Source organism: Salmo salar, chromosome ssa10, assembly GCF_905237065.1.
Source record: "Salmo salar chromosome ssa10, Ssal_v3.1, whole genome shotgun sequence".
NCBI classification, from domain to species: domain Eukaryota; kingdom Metazoa; phylum Chordata; class Actinopteri; order Salmoniformes; family Salmonidae; genus Salmo; species Salmo salar.
In genome coordinates, this window is record NC_059451.1 from 114760083 (window position 1) to 114780259 (window position 20177).

At 40.9% G+C, this 20177-nt stretch overlaps 1 protein-coding gene across 2 annotated transcripts in view; it reads left to right on the plus strand.

The window, feature by feature from the left end:
* The first annotated feature begins 264 nt into the window (after positions 1-264).
* The window catches only part of LOC106561616 (anoctamin-1), a 101257-nt gene continuing 81344 nt past the window's right edge, over positions 265-20177 (plus strand). The window contains exons 1-3 of one of the 2 annotated variants that reach the window (XM_014125740.2): positions 292-488; positions 825-880; positions 13666-13850. In XM_014125740.2, coding sequence (XP_013981215.1) covers positions 13743-13850 — 108 coding nt within the window. In that variant the 5' untranslated portion in view covers positions 292-488; positions 825-880; positions 13666-13742. Of the gene's footprint in view, positions 489-824; positions 881-13665; positions 13851-20177 lie in introns of both variants that reach the window. The other variant, XM_014125739.2, reaches the window with a different exon arrangement.

Sequence of the window (20177 nt, forward strand, 5' to 3'; positions counted from 1 at the left end):
CTTGCAGTGCACCATTTTACATGGTGGAGTACCTAGCTTTTAGGTGGATTGGTTAGGCTATTATAGTTAGTTGCATTATTTGTGGAACAGAGAATAATGCCCGCCTACACATCAAAGTGAAGTAGGATGTCTCTTGCATACGGATCAAAACCCAGATGGCCTGCGTAAATATATTGGCAAACTTGAATTATTGAGTTGGGCTTGTTTGGTACGTTAATTAAATTTGTTGTACACCATTAGAAATATGACTGAGACGTCAACCGCACAGGGACTGCCTCAGCCATAGATGTTCATGCATACCTCTGCCTGAACACTTTCTACGCGACTCGAGGAAGGAGGGCTTGTGCAATTGGTTGACAAGAGCGCAGTGCGCTGACTGTCCTCAAAACAACGAGAGGCTGACTGCTTAGTCGTTATGGATTTAAATGACCTGTAAGCAGGATCAGCAGGTTGGACAGGACATCCTTACACTATTTCATCCATTGCAGGTAAAAAGTGGCTGATACATCTCTGTATTATGTTGTTCAGTGTACATGTCTGTGGCTCGGTGGGGATGTTGAAACAATGACTAGCCTTGTCACAGTAAACTATTATTTTGTATGTTTAAATGCATATTTCAAAATGATACATGCCATCTCAATTTCTCACGTAGGACAATAAAACCCTTTAATATGCATGCTTAATAACGATGTAATAAACATTAAACGAGATGTGTATCTCTTTCTCGAAAGTTTTGTGAATAAATATACGTTTTAAATTTGGATTCTGATATAAAATGTTGTGAACTAGTTCTTTACTTTGTTTCTTGCTTCTTTAACTTAAAGTGTAAAGAGAGCATGTTTACATGCTGCAGTGATGTGGACTGGTTGGACCCGGCAAGGTGAGAGGCAATTCAGAGAGCTGCTGATAACGTTATAGTTTTGAGTCTGAGCCAGCGTTAACAAAGTTGTGTTGTACTGTACAGACATGAAACTAGCTACACAAATGGTTAAAGTGAATTAGACAGTAGTTTAAGTTTACAGACAGCTCGGTGGCAAGTACAATTCTGTATTTCATATTACAGTACACCTAACTGTAATATAAATACGATATCGAAGCAAGTACTTGTGTAATGGCACACAGTACAATACCGTTACATTGACTATTATGCTGTAATTACAAGGTATTGGTGCAAGCAGGTTGGCTGCTAGGTAAAGTGTTTACTCATTACAGTATATTAATGAATAGTTTGTGTTTTATATCATTTGCACATCTAGAGGCCTTAACAAAGGCTTCCAAACTGGCAGCGATTACAGGGAAAAACAGACAAAAAGGACATGGCAAGATGCTCAACCAATCAAGGCACATTGGAAAATAATTGGTACAGCATTCTCACTCACAGGTGTAACAAATAAAGCATCTTACAAGGCACACCTAAAAGAAATGGTAATAAGCCAGAAACAACAATAACATGCACTCATTAGGGGTCAAAAGGTTTCTGGCGTTCCAAAGATAGGTACTATATTCTGTGGGATGGAATTACAGTCCTATTTGAGAGACAGGATTCTTTCCCTGGCCTCACAATTTTCCCACAATGCACCATAAATGACAGTATTCTGCAATAAAACGTTTCAGAGTATTGTTATTAATACTCCCAAATTACCGTATAATATACCGTTTTCCGTTACAGTGCAACTGTACAAAATGTGAGTATATTATTTGGTAGACAAACATTAAGCTATCCGTTGACAGTTTAAAATAGGGAGCTACAAAGGTCAGTTCTAAGTTACACTGACTGACTCTGAGCGCATTGTTTCTGTCCGAAGCGATGCCTGATAGCAGAGTGACCACAACGTCCCGTTTACCTTTCCTATTGTCGGATATCATTTAGTGATGAGAGCCGAGTTTGAGGAGGGGAACCCATTCTGATTCTAGGGTGTCATGTGTACTAATCGAGGAGCGACAGAAGAGTTTTCCCTGTCGTGGAACCCTCACCTGTCTTTGTCAGTCAGGTCTGTGTGCACTTTGCACGGCTGTCAGAAGGTAATCTTGTCAATGCTGCATGCGTTGTGTTCGGTCTATCGAGTTGTTATTGTGGGCCGAGGCTATCCACCCTGTAAGTGTGAGACTTGTGTGACTTGTAACTGATAAATGTATTGGGTTTATCTAATGACAAGACCCCCTTTTGTGAACTGTTGTTTGATAGCATTTTGGTTTGCAATTTTGTTTGGTTTGCACTAATTATTCTTGTTAATGCATGGGTTTCCAAACATGTTAGGCCCACGACCCCATTTTGATATTTGAATTATTGCGATGCCAACCATGTGAAAATAATTATGTAATTCACTTTTTTATTTGGGGCTATGGCAGTGAATTGAAAAACATTCTAAAAGTATTTATGATTGTCTTCTCAACTCCCCATCACATACTTTTAATGTGGGGCTATGACAGTCAATTTGAAATTAGTCTGACATAATGTGTCTTATCTCACCACCACTAATGAGATGGGTGTACTTGATGCATGTCGCGTCAGAGGTCTCAAGTCAGGGGGCGTGGTCGACAGTGCGCACCTTATCTCTGCTGTCACATCCAACCTGTATCGATATTTGGTTTTAATACAGACGAGAGCGCTGATGGTTCTTTCAAGACAACTGGGAACTCGGAAAAATACGAGGTCAAATCATGACGTCCGTGATGTTCAGTTCGGAAAGTCGGAAGCTCTAGAAAGAGGCCCAATTTCCTGAGTTTGGAATTCCGAGTTGGTTGACAGTAAAAAAACAAAACAAAAAAAAAAGAGTTCCCAGTTGTCTTGAACGCACTGAAGTTGGAAGTCGGAGATTTCCGAGTTCCCAGTTGTTTTGAACGCGGCATTAATGCTCAGAGGGAGACGGCAGGGTATTCTTCCAGTTGAGTCAGCAACCAAAACTCCTCCGTATGACCAGTGAATGCATTCGGTCACATGACAGCTCGTTCAGCTGTTGGATTTCACTTACCGGCATGTCAATTGAACCAGGGGCACAGTCAAACGGATTGGGAATTTGTTCCTAATGTGCTCTTCCAAGCCTTGAAGGTGATCAGTCATCACTCCTGTGGGACACTTACAGATGCTGTTTTCTGTTAGAAACATGCACAGCCGAGGGAAGGGGCATGGTTCGCTTTTGAAAGACTTTCCAATAAGAATTCTTTCCTCTGAATCTGTATAACGTTTTCTATGTCTCCTGCATGCTTGTGTTCAAGGATATATATTTTTTTCATTACACATAAAGTCAACCAAGTCTAATTTATATATCCATTGTGAATGACAGCAGTTCCTCTCTCAATGTGAAAAATCTTTCCAACGCTCCTCGATACCACCAAGCCTCCGTGTGAAGTAGAACATTGTCATGCTCTGATCCCGTGTCTTCACATAGTTTTGCGAACAGGCGGGCGCGCAGTGGATGTGGTTTGATGTAGTTTACAATCAAAGTTACCTGCTGTAGCATATCTCTGACTTCTGTGCTCAGCTATTTTGAGGACATTTGCTCTCGGTGAACCATACAATGCGTCTACATGACAGAGGGAGACACATTCATAACTAGAGAGCATATGCCCGCGCGCCGTCCCGCCATAGATGGAGCCCCATCTGTGCAAAAGCCCACCATTCGATCCCATGGAATCTGTTTTTGGTCAATATGGCCACGCAGCACACTGAACATCCCCATGTGCAGTTGAATGCTCGGGAATCGTGAGACAGAAAAAGATGTCCTCGTGAATAGCATCCCCCGACATGTATAGCGAACAACATGCAATGCATGGGCATCTCGGTCCTCACAGCTAATGTCAATTTGGAGAGCATAAACTGGGGAGTTTTTGAATCGTTCAGCAGTTAGAGTTTCGTTTTGATTGCTAGCAATAGCATAAATTATTCGTTTAACAGTGTTATCTGACAAAGAATGATTCAAGTGCAATGGTCAAGTGCAGACTTTTTCCATGATCTCTGGTTGAATTGTATATTTTAGATTTAAATCATTTTCATTTAGAATGTTAAGGTTAACCACATTACAGTGATTTTGATACAACGACTATATTATAATATATATATATTTGTATGTATATATATTTTTTCTCCACATTTTGTTAATTATCCGGCAACCCAATTTTCATATCAGACGACCCTTGGTTTGGGAACGCTGTGTTAATGTAACTGTCCATAGAAAAGCTCAATTTTAAAAGTTAATATTCTGTTAACGCATACCTAAATAATGTTGCTGACTCATCCTACTGTATACCCGTATTTGTGGAGAAAGCATTAACTGGCGAAAAACAATTAAAAAAAACACCAAAAAGTTGTATCTTACACATACAGTTTCCACAATTCTTGCTATTTCCTCATAGGGGATGATGTCATACTCCTGCAGAGGATGAGCCGGCAAATCATCATCTACTCACATTATTTTTAATGACCGTTATATACCCACACCTTCTGTTGTTGAGGCACGCCCACACCATTCCAACACAGAAAAAAACTGCTTTTTAACACTTAATTAAAAAATGTGTAAAGGAAAACTATTTCACCCACATTGTAAGTAATTATAGATTATATTTCATAGAAATATTGAAACACTGGACAGTTACTTTAATAATGACTGTGCAGTTTGGCTAATAATGTATTTGCTCACACATTAGACATTTTCTAAAGCTCAAGGGCCCCCTGAAATCTGAAGTGTCATTAGGTCTGGGTCCTACATGCATGTGCTGTCAAAGTGCATTTGAAACAATTTGGTATGGTTACACTGCGTAAGTTCAGTCAGATTCCTTAAGTCAATATCTGCTATGGAATTACTAGGTGTTTACGCACATCACATACTACTTTACCTGTAGGGCCCCTGAAATCTGCAATGTCATTAGCTCTGGGTCCCTAGAAGGATTCACTGCTACACCACCCTTCCACTCTCTGCCTTGGGGGCCGTCATGTGGTAGATGCTTTTTGGGATGTAGAATGTCAACACAGTGTCAACACATTGGGGTCACATTCACTTGCAAGGTTGTCCTATGACCTATATGCAGTCCCATTGAGTCAATGAATCAAATGTATAATGCCCTTTTTCCATCAGCAGTTGTCACAAAGTGCTTTTACAGTAACCTAGACCCAAAATATTGTGCTTCCTAGAAGGAAGAAACCTAGAGAGGAACCAGGCTCAGAATCACTTTATTCACCAAGTACATTTGCACATACCTGGAATTATACTTAGTGAATAAGTGCTGCCAGCAATAGTCAATGTACAGACATAATAAAGACACAAGGTCAACATAGTCAACATACAGCATATACTATATAAATACAGAAAACTTAAAACAAAACTCTGAAGTAAAGCTGATTTACGGTGATGATGTCCAATTTACAGAGCGAAAATATCGATACATGAAGAGGAAGGGATGCTGCCATGACAAATACAGCATATACAGGTACAGTGATGTCCATAGTGTAAATGCAGTATAGTGCCGTTATTAGAATAAAAGGGAGTTGATGGCAAAGTGCAGTGATCGGACAAGGTGCAGTGACCGGACAAGGTGCAGTGACCGGACAAGGTGCAGTGATCGGACAAGGTGCAGAGCTAGGACAAGGTGCAGAGATAGGACAAGGTGCAGTGACCGGACAAGGTGCAGTGATCGGACAAGGTGCAGAGATCGGACAAGGTGCAGAGATCGGACAAGGTGCAGAGATCGGACAAGGTGCAGAGATAGGACAAAGTGCAGAGATAGGACAAAGTGCAGAGATAGGACAAAGTGCAGAGATAGGACAAAGTGCAGTCAACAGACAAGGTGCAGTGATCGGACAAGGTGCAGAGATAGGACAAGGTGCAGTGATCAGACAAGGATTAGTGATCAGACAAGGTGCAGTTTTCGGACAAGGTGCAGTGTGGTGGTCTATCAGATTCCGACTGTACTGGATAGAGGTTAACAGTACACTATATCTGACCATCACACTAAGGGCCACTGAAACGTCATCTCTAGTCCGATGTAATTGTTCCTATATCGCCTCCCCTTGTCTTATAGAGACTTATGTAGCCAGTAGCTAGTCAATCACTATGAGTAGGACTGAGTTTGGTGTGGGATTACAATTTGGGTTTTGAGAGGAAAGACCTGACTCTGTCCACAAAGATTGTTGTGGTCTGTTGACTTTGCAAGGTAGTTCTAATTGGAGTCCCATCGGGTCTGGTCTGGGAGATCTAACAGCACACCTCTTTTGAGTGTAATACTGATTTCTGCTGAATAAGCATGTTTGGGGTTTTTAACAATTTTTTAACCTTATTTTATTTATTTTCATCCTTTTTTCTCTCCCTCTGAGTAAGTTAGTGTCAAACTTTTTCAAAGCAGGTAAAACAAGAAAACTGGTGTCGTTTTAGGACTGTGTGAGTTTTAGAACTTTACTTTAGAGTTGAGTAGATTCAGAGTTCAGGAAGCACAGAATGGATGAGAATGGGGCCAGGCACAACAACAAAATAAATAGAAAGAATCAATGACGACAATTAATTTACTAATTTTATTACTAAGAATATTTGTCAATGTAGTTTATTGTCTATGTAAAATCATATTGAATATTTTATAGTTAACCTATAACATAATTACATTGTCAAAACAACACCAAAATGTACTATATTTAGGCATTTATGTGTGTGTGTGTGTGTGTGTGTGTGTGTGTGTGTGTGTGTGTGTGTGTGTGTGTGTGTGTGTGTGTGTGTGTCTATTTTTGTGGACCCATTATATTTATAATTTTTTTCTCCTTTATACTGATTTATAAATTCAATATTACATGTATTTTATTTTCATTAGGTGATTGAACATTTATCATGAATTTACGCTACTTTGGTTTCTCTTATATGCAACAGTTTAGTGGTATCCTGTGTAGATATATTTACCTATAAAGAGTTTAGTGGTATCCTGTGTAGATATATTTACCTATAAAGAGTTTAGTGGTATCCTGTGTAGATATATTTACCTATAAAGAGTTTAGTGGTATCCTGTGTAGATATATTTACCTATAAAGAGTTTAGTGGTATCCTGTGTAGATATATTGACCTATAGACTGTTTAGTGGAATCCTGTGTAGATATATAGTATCCTGTGTAGTATCCTGTGTAGATATATTGACCTACAGACAGTTTTGTAGTATCCTCTGTAGATATATCAAATCAAATCTAATTGTATTAGTCACATGCGCCGAATACAACAGGTGTTGTATTTCACCTTACAGTGAAATGCTTACTTACGAGCCCCTAACCAACAATGCAGTTTAAAAAAATACAAGTAATTAAAGAGCAGCAGTAAAATAACAATAAAGAGACTATATACATGGGGGTACCGGTACAGAGTCAATGGCTGGGGCATCGGTTAGATGAGGTAATATGTACATGAAGGTGGTGGTGGTGGGGGGGGGCAATACAAATAGTCTGGGTAGCCATTTGATTAGGTGTTCAGGAGTCATAAGGCTTGGGGGTAGAAGCTGTTTAGAAGCCTCTTGGACCTAGACTTGGCGCTCCGGTACCGCTTGCCATGCGGGAGCAGAGAGAACAGTCTATGACTACGGTGGCTGGAGTCTTTGACAATATTTAGGGCCTTCCTCTGACACCGCCTGGTATAGAGGTCCTGGATGGCGGGAAGCTTGGCCCCTGTGATGTACTGGGCCGTTCGCACTATCCTCTGTAGTGCCTTGGAGTCGGAGGCCAAGCAGTTGCCATACCAGGCAGTGATGCAACCAGTCAGGATGCTCTCGATATCAGGAATCAAGGTAAGACCCAGATCCAGACTGTCGAAGTAACAATGTTTATTGTAGCACAGGGGCAGGCAAAGACAGGTCAAGGCAGGCAGGGGTCGAACATCCAGGGTAAGGCAAAGGTACAGGACGGCAGGCGGACTCTGGGTCAGGGACAGGCAGAGTTCAGTAATCCAGAGGTGGAGCAAAGGTACAGGACGGCAGGCAGGCTCAAGGTCAGGCAGGTACAGGTTCAGGACAGGCAAAGGTCAAAAACCAGGAGGACGAGGAAAGAGAGGCTGGGAAACGATAGGAGCTGACTGGAAAAACGCTGGTTAGCTTGAACGAACAAGACGAACTGGCAACAAACAGACAGAGAACACAGGTATAAATACACGGGATGATAGGGAAGATGGGCGACACCTGTAGGGGGTGGAGACAAGCACATGGACAGGTGAAAGAGATCAGGGCGTGACACTTGATGGTGCAGCTGTAGAACCTTTTGAGGATCTGAGGACCCATGGCAAATATTTTCAGTCCCCTGAGGGGGAATAGGTTTTGTCGTGTGTGCTCGGTCCTCCTTTTCCTGTAGTCCACAATCATCTCCTTTGTCTTGATCCCGTTGAGGGAGAGCTTGTTGTCCTGGCACCACACGGCCAGGTCTCTGACTTCCTCCCTATAGGCTGTCTCGTAGTTGTTGGTGATCAGGCCTACCACTGTTGTGTCATCTGAAAACTTAATGATGGTGTTGGAGTCGTGCCTGGCCGTGCAGTCATGAGTGAACAAGGAGTACAGGAGGTGACTGAGCACTCACCCCTGAGGGGCCCCTGTGTTGAGGATCAGCGTGGCGCATGTGTTGTTACCTACCCTTACCACTTGGGGGTGGCCCGTCAGGAAGTCCAGGATCCAGTTGCAGAGGAAGATGTTTTGCAGAGGAAGATGTCCCAGGGTCCTTAGCATATTGATGAGCCTTGAGGGCAATATGGTGTTGAACGCTGAGCTGTAGTCAATGAATAGCATTCTCACATAGGTGTTCCTTTTTACCAGGTGGGAAGGGCAGTGTGGAGTGCAATAGAGATTGCATCTTCTGTGGATCTGTTGGGGCGGTATGGAAATTGGAGTTGGTCCAGGGTTTCTGGGATAATGGTGTTGATGTGAGCCATGACCAGCCTAGCACGTGAGTGCTACGGGTCGGTAGTCATTTAGGCAGGTTACCTTAGTGTTCTTGGGCACAGACTATGGTGGTCTGCTTGAAACATGTTGGTATTACAGACTCGGACAAGGAGAGGTTGAAAATGTCAGTAAAGACACTTGCCAGATGGTCAGCGCAAGCTCGCAGTACATGTCCTGGTAATCCGTCTGACCCTGTGGCCTTGTGAATGTTCACCGGTTTAAAGGTCTTACTCACATCGGCTGCGGAGAGCGTATTCACACAGTCTTCCGGAACAGCTGATGCTCTCATGCATGTTTCAGTGTTATTTGCCTCGAAGCGAGGATAGAAGTAGTTTAACTCGTCTGGTAGGCTCGTGTCACTGGGCAGCTCTCGGCTGTGCTTCCCTTTGTAGTCTGTAATGCTTTACAAGGCCTGACACATCTGACGAGCGTCAGAGATGGTGTAGTACGATTCGATCTTAGTCCTGTATTGAGGCTTTGCCTGTTTGATGGTTCATCGGAGGGCATAGCGGGATTTCTCATAAGCTTCCGGGTTAGAGTTCCACTCCTTGAAAGCGGCAGCTCTAGCCTTTAGCTCAGTGCGGACGTTGCCTGTAATCCATGGCTTCTGGTTGGGGTATGTATGTACAGTCACTGTGGGGACGACGTCATCAATGCACTTATTGATGAAGCCAATGACCGATGTGGTGTACTCCAATGCCATCAGAGGAATCCCGGAACATATTCAGTCTGTGCTAGCAAAACAGTCCTGTAGCTTAGCATCTGCTTCATCTGACCGCTTTTTTACTGATCTCGTGGTTCCTGCTTTAATTTTTGCTTGTAAGCAGGAATCAGGAGAATAGAATTATGGTCAGATTTGCCAAATGGAGGACGAGGGAGAGCTTTGTATGCTTCTCTGTGTGTGGAGTAAAGGTGGTCCATAGTTTTTTTCCTCTGGTTGCACATTTAACATCCTGATAGAAATTTGGTAAAACGGATTTATAGTTTCCCTGCATTAAAGTCCCCGGCTACTAGGACCGCCGCCTCTGGTTTAACGTTTTCTTGTTTGCTTATGGCGGAATACAGCTCATTCAATGCTATCTTAGTGCCAGCCTCTGACTGTGATGGTATGTAAACAGCTATGAAAAATACAGATGAAAACTCCCTAGGTAGATAGTGTGGTCTACAGCTTATCATGAGATACTCTACCTCAGGCGAGCAATAGCTCAAGACTTCCTTAGATATCGTGCACCAGCTGTTATTTACAAAAATACATAGTCTGCCGCCCTTTGTCTTACCAGACGCCGCTGTTCTATCCTGCCGGTGCAGCGTATAACCAGCCAGCTGTCTGATGATAGTGTCGTAGTTCAGTCACGACTCCGTGAAGCATAAGATATTACAGTTTTGAATGTCCCGTTGGTAGTTTAATCTTCCGCGTAGGTCATCTATTTTATTGTCCAAAGATTGCTAATTTTCTAGCAGAATGGGGGTTTATTCGATTGCCTACAAATTCTCAGAAGGAAGCCTGCCCCTTTTTCTCCGCCTCCTCTTCACGCAAATCACGTAGATCTGGGCCTGTTCCCGAGAAAGCGTCGGGCTCGTCAGACTCGTTAGATGAAAAAAAAGGATTCTGCCAGTCCGTGGTGAGTAATCGCAGTCCTGATGTACAGAAGTTATTTTCGGTCATAAGAGACGGTAGCGGCAACAATATGTACAAAATAAGTTAAAAAAAGTTACAAACAACGCAAATAAATGAGCAAAAAAGCACAATCGGTTGGGGTCAGGTAAAACGTCTGCCTTCTTCTTCGGCGCCATTTTAGTTTATATTGATATATTGACCTATAGACAGTTTTGTAGTATCCTGTGATGATGTATTGACCTATAGAACGTTTTGTAGTATCCTGTGTATATATTTTGACCGATAGGCAGTTTGTAGTATCCTGTGTAGATATATTGACCTACGGGCAACTTGATATTAACTGAAGTGTAGTGTGTCCAAATTCCACAGACACCATTCTAATATTAGAAGAAGAGGAAGTCAATTTTTTTCTTTTTTCTTTTCCGCTTAACTTATCTTTTTTTTTTTTTTTACCAATGATTCCCACGGAGACTCCTTCTAATACTTGGGTCTGCTTATTTAAACTGCCAAACACACAACTGGATGGAAGCCCGATGTTTTAAAGCTAACAGGGAATTCAAGTTGCACAGAAGTGAGCCCCGAGTCAGAGATAGTTAGGGACTAGATGGAGACCAGCTGGACAGTAGCTTATGTTAGTGAAGATGCACGCACATCTTTCCTTTGAGTGGAGGACAAGCACCATCCGGGTTAGGTTCAACAGAGTCCAAGGAGCAATTCACATGCAGTATGTCTAAAAAATAAACAACTCTCAGATGTCATCTCCCTCAGACCCTGGCCTGCCTGGGCAGCTAGCGGGAAGACCAAGAGGGATGATCTCACAGATACAAATGTTGCTTTTAGAAGCTTTAGTTGGATGACTATGGAAAACAAACGCAACACTTTTAAACATTCTGTTATTACATAGATGTGGATTACACAAGTGTAAAGGGGGATTAAAGACCTTTCTTGAAGATGAAGATGGTTTTCCAGAATTTGCTCATTTATATTATTTTGCCAGTAAATCATTATTTGATATTCATGCATATTAATGTACAAAATTATTTATGTGATATGTTGCATGAAGGTATTCTCTGACTCCCCCACATGGTAATAAATTAGGTCAACCTTAACAAAATCATCAAGATGTAGATTTTCTGTGATTGTAAATATTCATTATTTAATATTTTCATATACAGTGGCGTGCGAAGTATACACCCCCTTGGCATTTTTCCTATTTTGTAGCCTTACAACCTGATATTAAAATAGATTTTTGGCGTGGTGTGTATAATTTGATTAACACAACATGCCTACCACTTTGAAGATAAAAAATATTTTTTATTGTACAACAAACAAGAAATAAGACAAAAAACAGATCTTGAGCGTGCATAACTTTTCACCCCCACCAAAGTCAATATTTTTCAAGGCATAACTGCTCCAGCTCCTTCAAGTTGGATGGGTTCCGCTGGTGTACAGCAATCTTTAAGTCATACCACAGATTATCAATTTGATTGAGGTCTGGGCTTTGACTAGGCCATTCCAAGACATTTAAATGTTTCCCCTTAAACCATTCAAGTGTTGCTTTAGCAGTATGCTTACGGTTATTGTCCTGCTGGAAGGTGAACCTCCGTCCCAGTCTCAAATCTCTGGAAGACTGAAACAGGTTTCCCTCAAGAATTTCCCTGTATTTAGCGCCATCCATCATTCCTTCAATTCTGAACAGTTTCAAAGTCCCTGCCGATGAAAAACATCCCCAGAGCATGATGCTGCCACCACCATGCTTCACTGTGTTCTCGGGGTGATGAGAGGTGTTGGGTTTGCCCCAGACATAGCGTTTTCCTTGATGGCCAAAAAGCTCAATTTTAGTCTCACCTGACCAGAGTACCTTCTTCCATATGTTTGTGGAGTCCCCCCAAATGTGTTTGCTTATTTTTTTCTTTAAAGAATGGCTTTTTTCTGGCCACTCTTCCGTAAAGCCCAGCTCTGTGGAGTGTACGGATTAAAGTGGTCCTATGGACAGATACTCCAATCTCTGCTGTGAAGCTTTGCAGCGCCTTCAGGGTTATCTTTTGTCTCTTTGTTGCCTCTCTGATTAATGCCCTCCTTGCCTGGTGCATGAGTTTTGGTGGGCAGCCCTCTCTTGGCAGGTTTATTGTTGTACCATATTCTTTAAAAAAAATTATAATGGATTTAATGATGCTCTGTGGGATGTTCAAAGTTTCAGATATTTTTTTATAACCCAAACCTGATTTATACTTATCCACAACTTTGTCCCTGACCTGTTTGGAGAGCTCCTTGGTCTTCATGGTGCCCCTTGCTTGGTGGTGCCTGTTGCTTAGTGGTGTTGCAGACTCTGGGGCCTTTCAGAACAGGTGTATATATACTGAGACCATGTGACAGATCATGTGACACTTAGATTGCACACAGGTGGACTTTATTTAACTCATTATGTGACTTCTGAAGTTAATTGGTTGCACCAGATCTTATTTAGGGGCTTCATATCAAAGGGTGTGAATACATATGCACGCACAACTTTTCCGTTTTTTTTGTTACATTTTTTGAAACAAGTGATTTTTTTAATTTCACTTCACCAAGATGGACTATTTTGTGTATGTCCATTACATGAAATCCAAATAAAAATCAATTTAAATTACAGGTTGTAATGCAACACAATAGGAAAAACGCCAAGGGGGATGAATACTTTTGCAAGGCACTGTATTTTATGGGACAATATACAAATGTTTTTGAGAAAAATATTTAGAAAAAGACACTTTCATTGAGTAAATGTATTTATTAGTTCTCTTATTTTTGTTAAGAGAGATGAAAATGTAATACATTGAAGGTTATTTGTTGATGTGAAAATCTAAATGTATCAATTTTAAGGTTGTGTGTGGGTTGGGGGTCCCCAGGAGTTCTGGTGCAATAAATGGGGTCCCCGCTGAAATAGTTTGAATACCATTGGTTTACCACAGTCAAGGCAAGTTTAAGATATACAATATATAAAAGATATGCACCGGAAACATTTAATAGACACATACTCTATATTATATGTGCCTATACATTTGATCTCATATAGGCCTATTTTATAGCCTACGGAATAGCTTTTTCATAATCTACGGTACTTTTCAACCAACCCAGAATGGATGTGTTGAGACTTGAGAGGTGCACCTTACTGTTTGTCTCCCCAGGTAGAGCCCACCTGACCCACGACCCAGACCCATCAGAAGACCCTCTCCAAGAGCCTGGTCAGTAGTCTGGAGAAGCCATGGAGAGGAATGAGAGGTCCACCCCCGTCCCTGGCAAAGAGAAAGAGGTGGATATCATCAATATCAAGGGCATCGAGGACATAGGCTATGTTCAGCCGGATTCCATAGTAAGTCGGTCACCTTTAGTTTTCAGCAACTTACAAATAAAAGCCCAAAGCACATAGCAAACTGTAGCATCATGCAAAGCATGTGGTTTTTGGAAAAAAACGTAGCAGCACAGGGTGGCTATTTTGAAGAAACTGAAATTGTCACGGTTGTCGAAAGGAGAAGCGGACCAAAGTGCAGCGTGTGTGTCGTTCCACATTTTATTTATTCTGTGAAACTATGCAATACATAAATAAACTGAATGACAAAACAACAAACCGTGACGCAGAGATGAAACATACACTACTCAAAATTAATCTCCCACAAACCCAGGTGGGACAAACACCAACTTAAATATGACCTCCAATTAGAGACAATGATGACCAGCTGCCTCTAATTGGAGATCATCTCAAACAAAGCCCAACATAGAAATACAAAAACTAGAACAACCCAACATAGAAATACAAAACTAGAACATAACAACATAGAAAAAACAAAACTAGAAAACCCCCCTGTCACGCCCTGACCTACTCTACCATAGAAAATAACAGCTTACCATGGTCAGGACGTGACAGAAATATAAATATATTTTGATTTGTTTAACACTTTTTTGCTTACTACATGATTCCAGATGTGTTATTTCATAGTTTTGATGTCTTCACTATTATTCTACAATGTAGAATGATGTAAAAATAAAGAAAAACCCTTGACTGAGTAGGTGTGTCCAAACTTTTGACTGGTACTGTAAATGTCTAGTGGCATATGATATGGCATGTGGTGGCATATGCCTGTTCGCTCACATTAAGGACAGGCAAGAAAAATAGCTGAAGGCATATACGTTGTTCTGAAGAATTATATACATCACTATATACAGTATGTCTTCCAATCACACACTTTTGACTGGTACTCTATTTCTCTACTCTGTCTGCATACGTAACACTCCGCACCGTGACAAGTCTATAACTCTTGACTGACTGATAACATGAAACGATGTCTGCTAGGTGTTGGATATTTTGGGTTGATGTAGACATGGAACAGTTCTGTAACAAGCCTTTTGGGAAATGCTGGCCGAAGTTAATTAGTTGTTTGGCCTACAGGTGGTTTGCTAGACATTTTACGGTCATTATTGAGAAAATGTATTGGCAGGGTTGGGGAGTACCTGATTACATGCTACATGTAATCTGATTACAAAAAAACGGTAATCAGTTACGTTACCAGCAAAAAAGATTGTAATCATATTATGTCCTATGATAGCTGTATACAGTAATGTCATAGGCTAGCTGTATACAGTAATTTCCTAAGGTAGCTGTAAGGACTTTCCTAGCTGTATACAGCACTTGGGTCATTGCCAGCAGCATAACACCCTGCATCCCACTGCTGGCTCGCTTCTGACGCAAAGTAGGGTTGGTTCTGGTCAGTCCCTGGATGGGTGACCAGATGCTGTGGTGTTGGAGAGCCAGTAGGAGGCACCCTTTCCTCTGGTCTAAAAAAAATATCCCAATACCCCAGGGCAGTGATTGGGGACATTGCCCTGTGTAGGGTGCCGTCTTTTGGATGAGACATTAAACGGGTGTCCTGACTCTCTGTGGTCACTAAAGATCCCATGGCCCTTTTCGTAAGAGTAGGAGTGTTAACCCTGATGTCCTGGCTAAATTCCCAATCTGGCCTTCATACTATTGTGGCAACCTAATCATCCCCAGTTTACAATTGGCTCATTCATCCCCCCTCCTCTCCGCTGTAACTATTCCCCAGGTCGTGGCTGTAAATGAGAATGTGTTCTCAGTCAACATACCTGGGAAAATAAATAAATAAAAATGGGGAGTATCCTAGGCTAGCTGTATACAGTAACACTAAGCATTGGGGTGATCTGACCACATCCTTATGTTCCCTAGACCTGTGAGAAGTGAACTTTGCCTCAGCTTCCTGTGTGGAGCAGACTGAGACATGTTTTCCTCTGGGACCACTCGCTGGTTTACAAGGCTGCTCTTGTTATGTTTATTAGTTAGTTGTGTATTTATTTTACTTTTTTAGTAGCTAAAAATAAACTGTCCCTGGAGGCTATTTGTCAGAGTTATGCAACGTCACAACATTTTAACATTCTGTCCAGAATTTTTGTTGTTGTTGTGGCTATTAACTAGTAGTTAACAAATATAGTTTTACTTTTGTTGGCTATCTTCAATTACTAACCTTAATTAGTTTTTGTAATAACAGGGCTCATCTGTAAAATATTCTTGGTCTCAGCATGACTCCCTGTCAAAATAAAGGTTAAATTAGAAACAAACAAAAATATGTTTTGAGTGAGAGGTGCGCTTTGGTCTGAAACTGAAAAAGTAAGGACATTCACGAGCACCACATTGCCTACTTTTCCCATGCTCTATCAAGGATTTCCAGCACACAGCTTTGACCTGTTACAGTAGCTGTCTTCGTCTATTGTACTTCAAACATTGTGTAGGCAGGTTGCATAGGATTCAAACCTTCTCAAAAAGCCTAATTCATACTCTTCAGAGCGGTGTCGGTCGGTGCCATTTAAGATGAGGGAGGATCATTCTTTTTTATGAGCATGGCCTATTTTTTCTATTACAGCATATTGGATGACTGTCATTCATATTCCATTCACCCAGGTCAATGTAACAGCGATAGGTTTAGGCTACTACATGATACTCACATTTTCCTTATACCCATCATGAGGTTGCTACAACCTAGCCTATGAATGAAAGTTTACAACATAGGTGCAAATAGGTCGAAATAAAAATTTGAGGCGACAGACAGTGACACATGGACAGACAGTGACACATTCAATACAGCCTTGCACACTCTTGCCTGCGTCTAGCTGATCTAGGGTGTAATCATTAGTCCAACTGTTGCAAACAATAGTTTTTATTGGACAAATTCAGGTATGTTTATCCCCATTTAGTTCCGTTTGCCTTTGTTTAAGAAACGTTTTTCAACAGAATCGTCGGAATGAATGCACCCCTGATCTCACGTAAACACAGTTTACTTTCAAAGCAGCCACATTGTATTCCTTCTCGCATATATGCATTCTCCTCTACTCAACTTTTCCCTTCACTTTTGGACTTCAATGCAGAACACATCAGCTGAATGTGACCAGGAAAAAAAACTTTCCAAGCCAGACCATATCATAACTACTACACACAGCCTACATCATTGTCACCATATTAGCTAAAGTAACATCATAGTCAACATAGCTAATAGAACTAATGAGTTAGTAAACCCGCTATAATCATGCAGTAACGTTACAGTGTACAGTCAGTAAGCAGTTTAGCAGTTACACTGGCAGGCCCAATGGCAGTTAATTACTAAAACCAAAAGCTTACCTTGACTTGGAAGAGTTCTAATGTTGTGTTGAATATAACCAGCTAGCTAACATAGCATCCCTCTGTTTGAACAGGGTGTTTGAGTAGGCTAAACTAGCTAGCTGAATTTGCTAGCTAAGCGAAACTGAAAGTGTAAAAAACTATGAAATCTCTTTCTATCGCTCTCTTGCTTCTCCTTCATTTTGGAAGAAATTGTTCAACTATAGTCTTTCTCTGTCTGAGTCAACTACTCACCACATTTTATGCACTGCAGTGTTAGCTAGCTGTATTTTATGCTTTCAGTACTTGATTAATTCTCTGATCCTTTGATTGGGTGGACAACATGTCAGTTCATGCTGCAAGAGCTCTGATAGGATGTTTGGATGTCTATCGGAAGTTGTCATAATTAGGGCTGTGGAGGTCACAAAATTTCGTCAGCCGGTGATTGTCAAGCAAATAACCGTCGGTCTCACGGTAATTGACCGTTAATTAACATAAACACATTTAGCATCTCCTGGCTGCCACACAAAATGGCCTACAGGCCATTTGAAAAATCCATGTAATATATCCTACACCTTCACAATAAATCCATTAATTATTTTAGGCAGGTCTAAAGAAGCATGATATGATGAAAATGTTGTCTATTTCAGAAGAAAATAATAACATACTCTGAGTTGTCCTCATGTTAGGCCCTGATGTGGCTATGCCAAATGGCTGCGGGCTACACTAGTTCATTTAGCAGACAAGATTTGCTTTTAATTCCGTGGCATTATTTTATAGTATGAAGAATTACAATTGAACAAAGCTGAATAAAATATAAATATTTTCTCCAAATGATTTGAGGGAGTGCGCACATGCGGCTATTCTATGTTAAGCGGTTAACAAAGAAATAGCTTCTTCTATATGCTTAATTTAGAGTAATTAATGTAACTTTAGTTGTTCTACAAACATTGGGCTATATGTTTTGATTTTTATTACACTGTAAGGCTGCATGATGCGACTCTAATGATGATTTGAAAAAGTTGCTTGAAAGACATGAGCTCTGCTTTGTTTTTTTGCGCAGGCTGTACACACTTCAATAGTCTCTCATTCACAATTTGACAAGTACTTGATAATGCCTCGAATTTCACAACGGCATTCCCTTTGTGACCTTAATGTACCCTTTTGCGGCCCGGAGATCTGCATTGTGCCCTTCTCCCTGAGTATGCTGTGCAATCCGAAGCTTCTCTCACTCACATGGCTCTCTGTCACATGGCTACAAGTGAAGACAGACACATCGGGGACGCAACTGTGCGCGTCCTTATCCAATTCCGAGGTGCACCAATTCCGATGTGTATATTGAAGATATTGGAAGAACTGTCCACATTTACTTTTCATCAGCCATCAAGCCAACAAGCCAACAAGAGTAGGCACAACGAACAACAAAAGGACTAGCCTATGTCAATCTACTATCTCCCATAGTACAAAAGTTCACCTATTCTATTCTGTGTGAGAAATAAATATTCCAGACATCGTCTGGGACAGTTGTGGGATGCAATAGATCCTAAATGAATACAACCACTAGCATCAAAAAAACATTTTATGCAATGTGGATGATGCAACAGATCAAAACATTTAGCTTAAAATATGTTGATAAACTATTAGGCTATTTCTTCACATTATAAGCGCAGCAATGCACACATGGTAGTAGGCTATAAGCCCGAATGTTCCATTAGCAGAAGACACTATTATCAAAAGTGACCGCAAGTGCGATTATACATGTAATGCTTTTATTATAAAGGTGCACCTGAAAGTCACACGCTGCTTAGAAGGCTCTACACCCCTTGTAAAGCGGATTAATGTGCTTAATTTTAAGAGGTTATTTGGCTACTTTAGTTGTGTTACAAACCTTATTGAAACATATAGGCCTATGGGCTAGGCTACGTGAGGTGTGCGACTATGATTTGAAAAAGTTGCAAAAAAAGGCATTGTTTCTTGTGCTGGGCATCATTCACAAGTGATAATATATAATTCACATGGAATAGGCTAATATTGTAAACCCATCAGACTATTCTTGAGTTAACGTTGTCTTTACATAGTGTCACGGCTGTCAAAAGGAGAGGACCAAGGTGTAGTTCCACATTTTATTTAATCTGTGAAACTTTGCAATACATAAATAAACTGAATTGACAAAACAACAAACCGTGACGCAGAGGAGAAACAAACACTACTCAAAAATAATCACCCACAAAACCCAGGAAGAAAAACCCCTACTTACATATGATCTCCAATTAGAGACAACGAGGACCAGCTGCCTCCAATTGAAGATCATCCCAAACAAACCAACATAGAAATACAAAAACTAGAACCTAAGAACATAGAAATAGAAAACATAGAAAAACACAAAACACCGCCTGTCACGCCCTGACCTACTCTACCATAGAAAATAACATCTTACAATGGTCAGGACGTGACACATATACTAAATAATATATGTGTGACATTTGTTTTGATTTAGAATGGACCATTATCATGCACCTGTATCAAAACAGGGGCAGCGGGAAAAAATACATGTCATATATGCACTTAAATAGCGAATGGAGGACGCTTTTCCCAGTGTTTTTGTTTCATGCCAGCCAGGTAGGCTATACTCCTGTTGAAAATATAAGTAATGTGCTTAACATTAGGAAAGTTGAGAAATAAATATAGTAGCCCTAGCCTATTGAAAGCTATTGAGATCCTCATCTTTTTATTAGCGGCCATCACTCTGTTTTCTCACACAATTGCATAGCCTATAGAAATGTGGCGCAACATGAGCTCATGGGCTCTCATGAAGTGTTTGATTAGATTTTCAAAACATTTGAATTGATTTCAGAGTAATTAGAGGGACAATAGAGTTCTAATGACCAGTAGCAGCATCAGAGCTTGGAGAAGCCTAATTACCTTGACTAAACGGTCATGTGACTGCCTTCATGACTCATGACCGCCGGTGTGGCGGTAAAACGGTCACCACAACAGCCCTAGTTATACTTACTGTGTAAGTCTATGGAAGGGGGT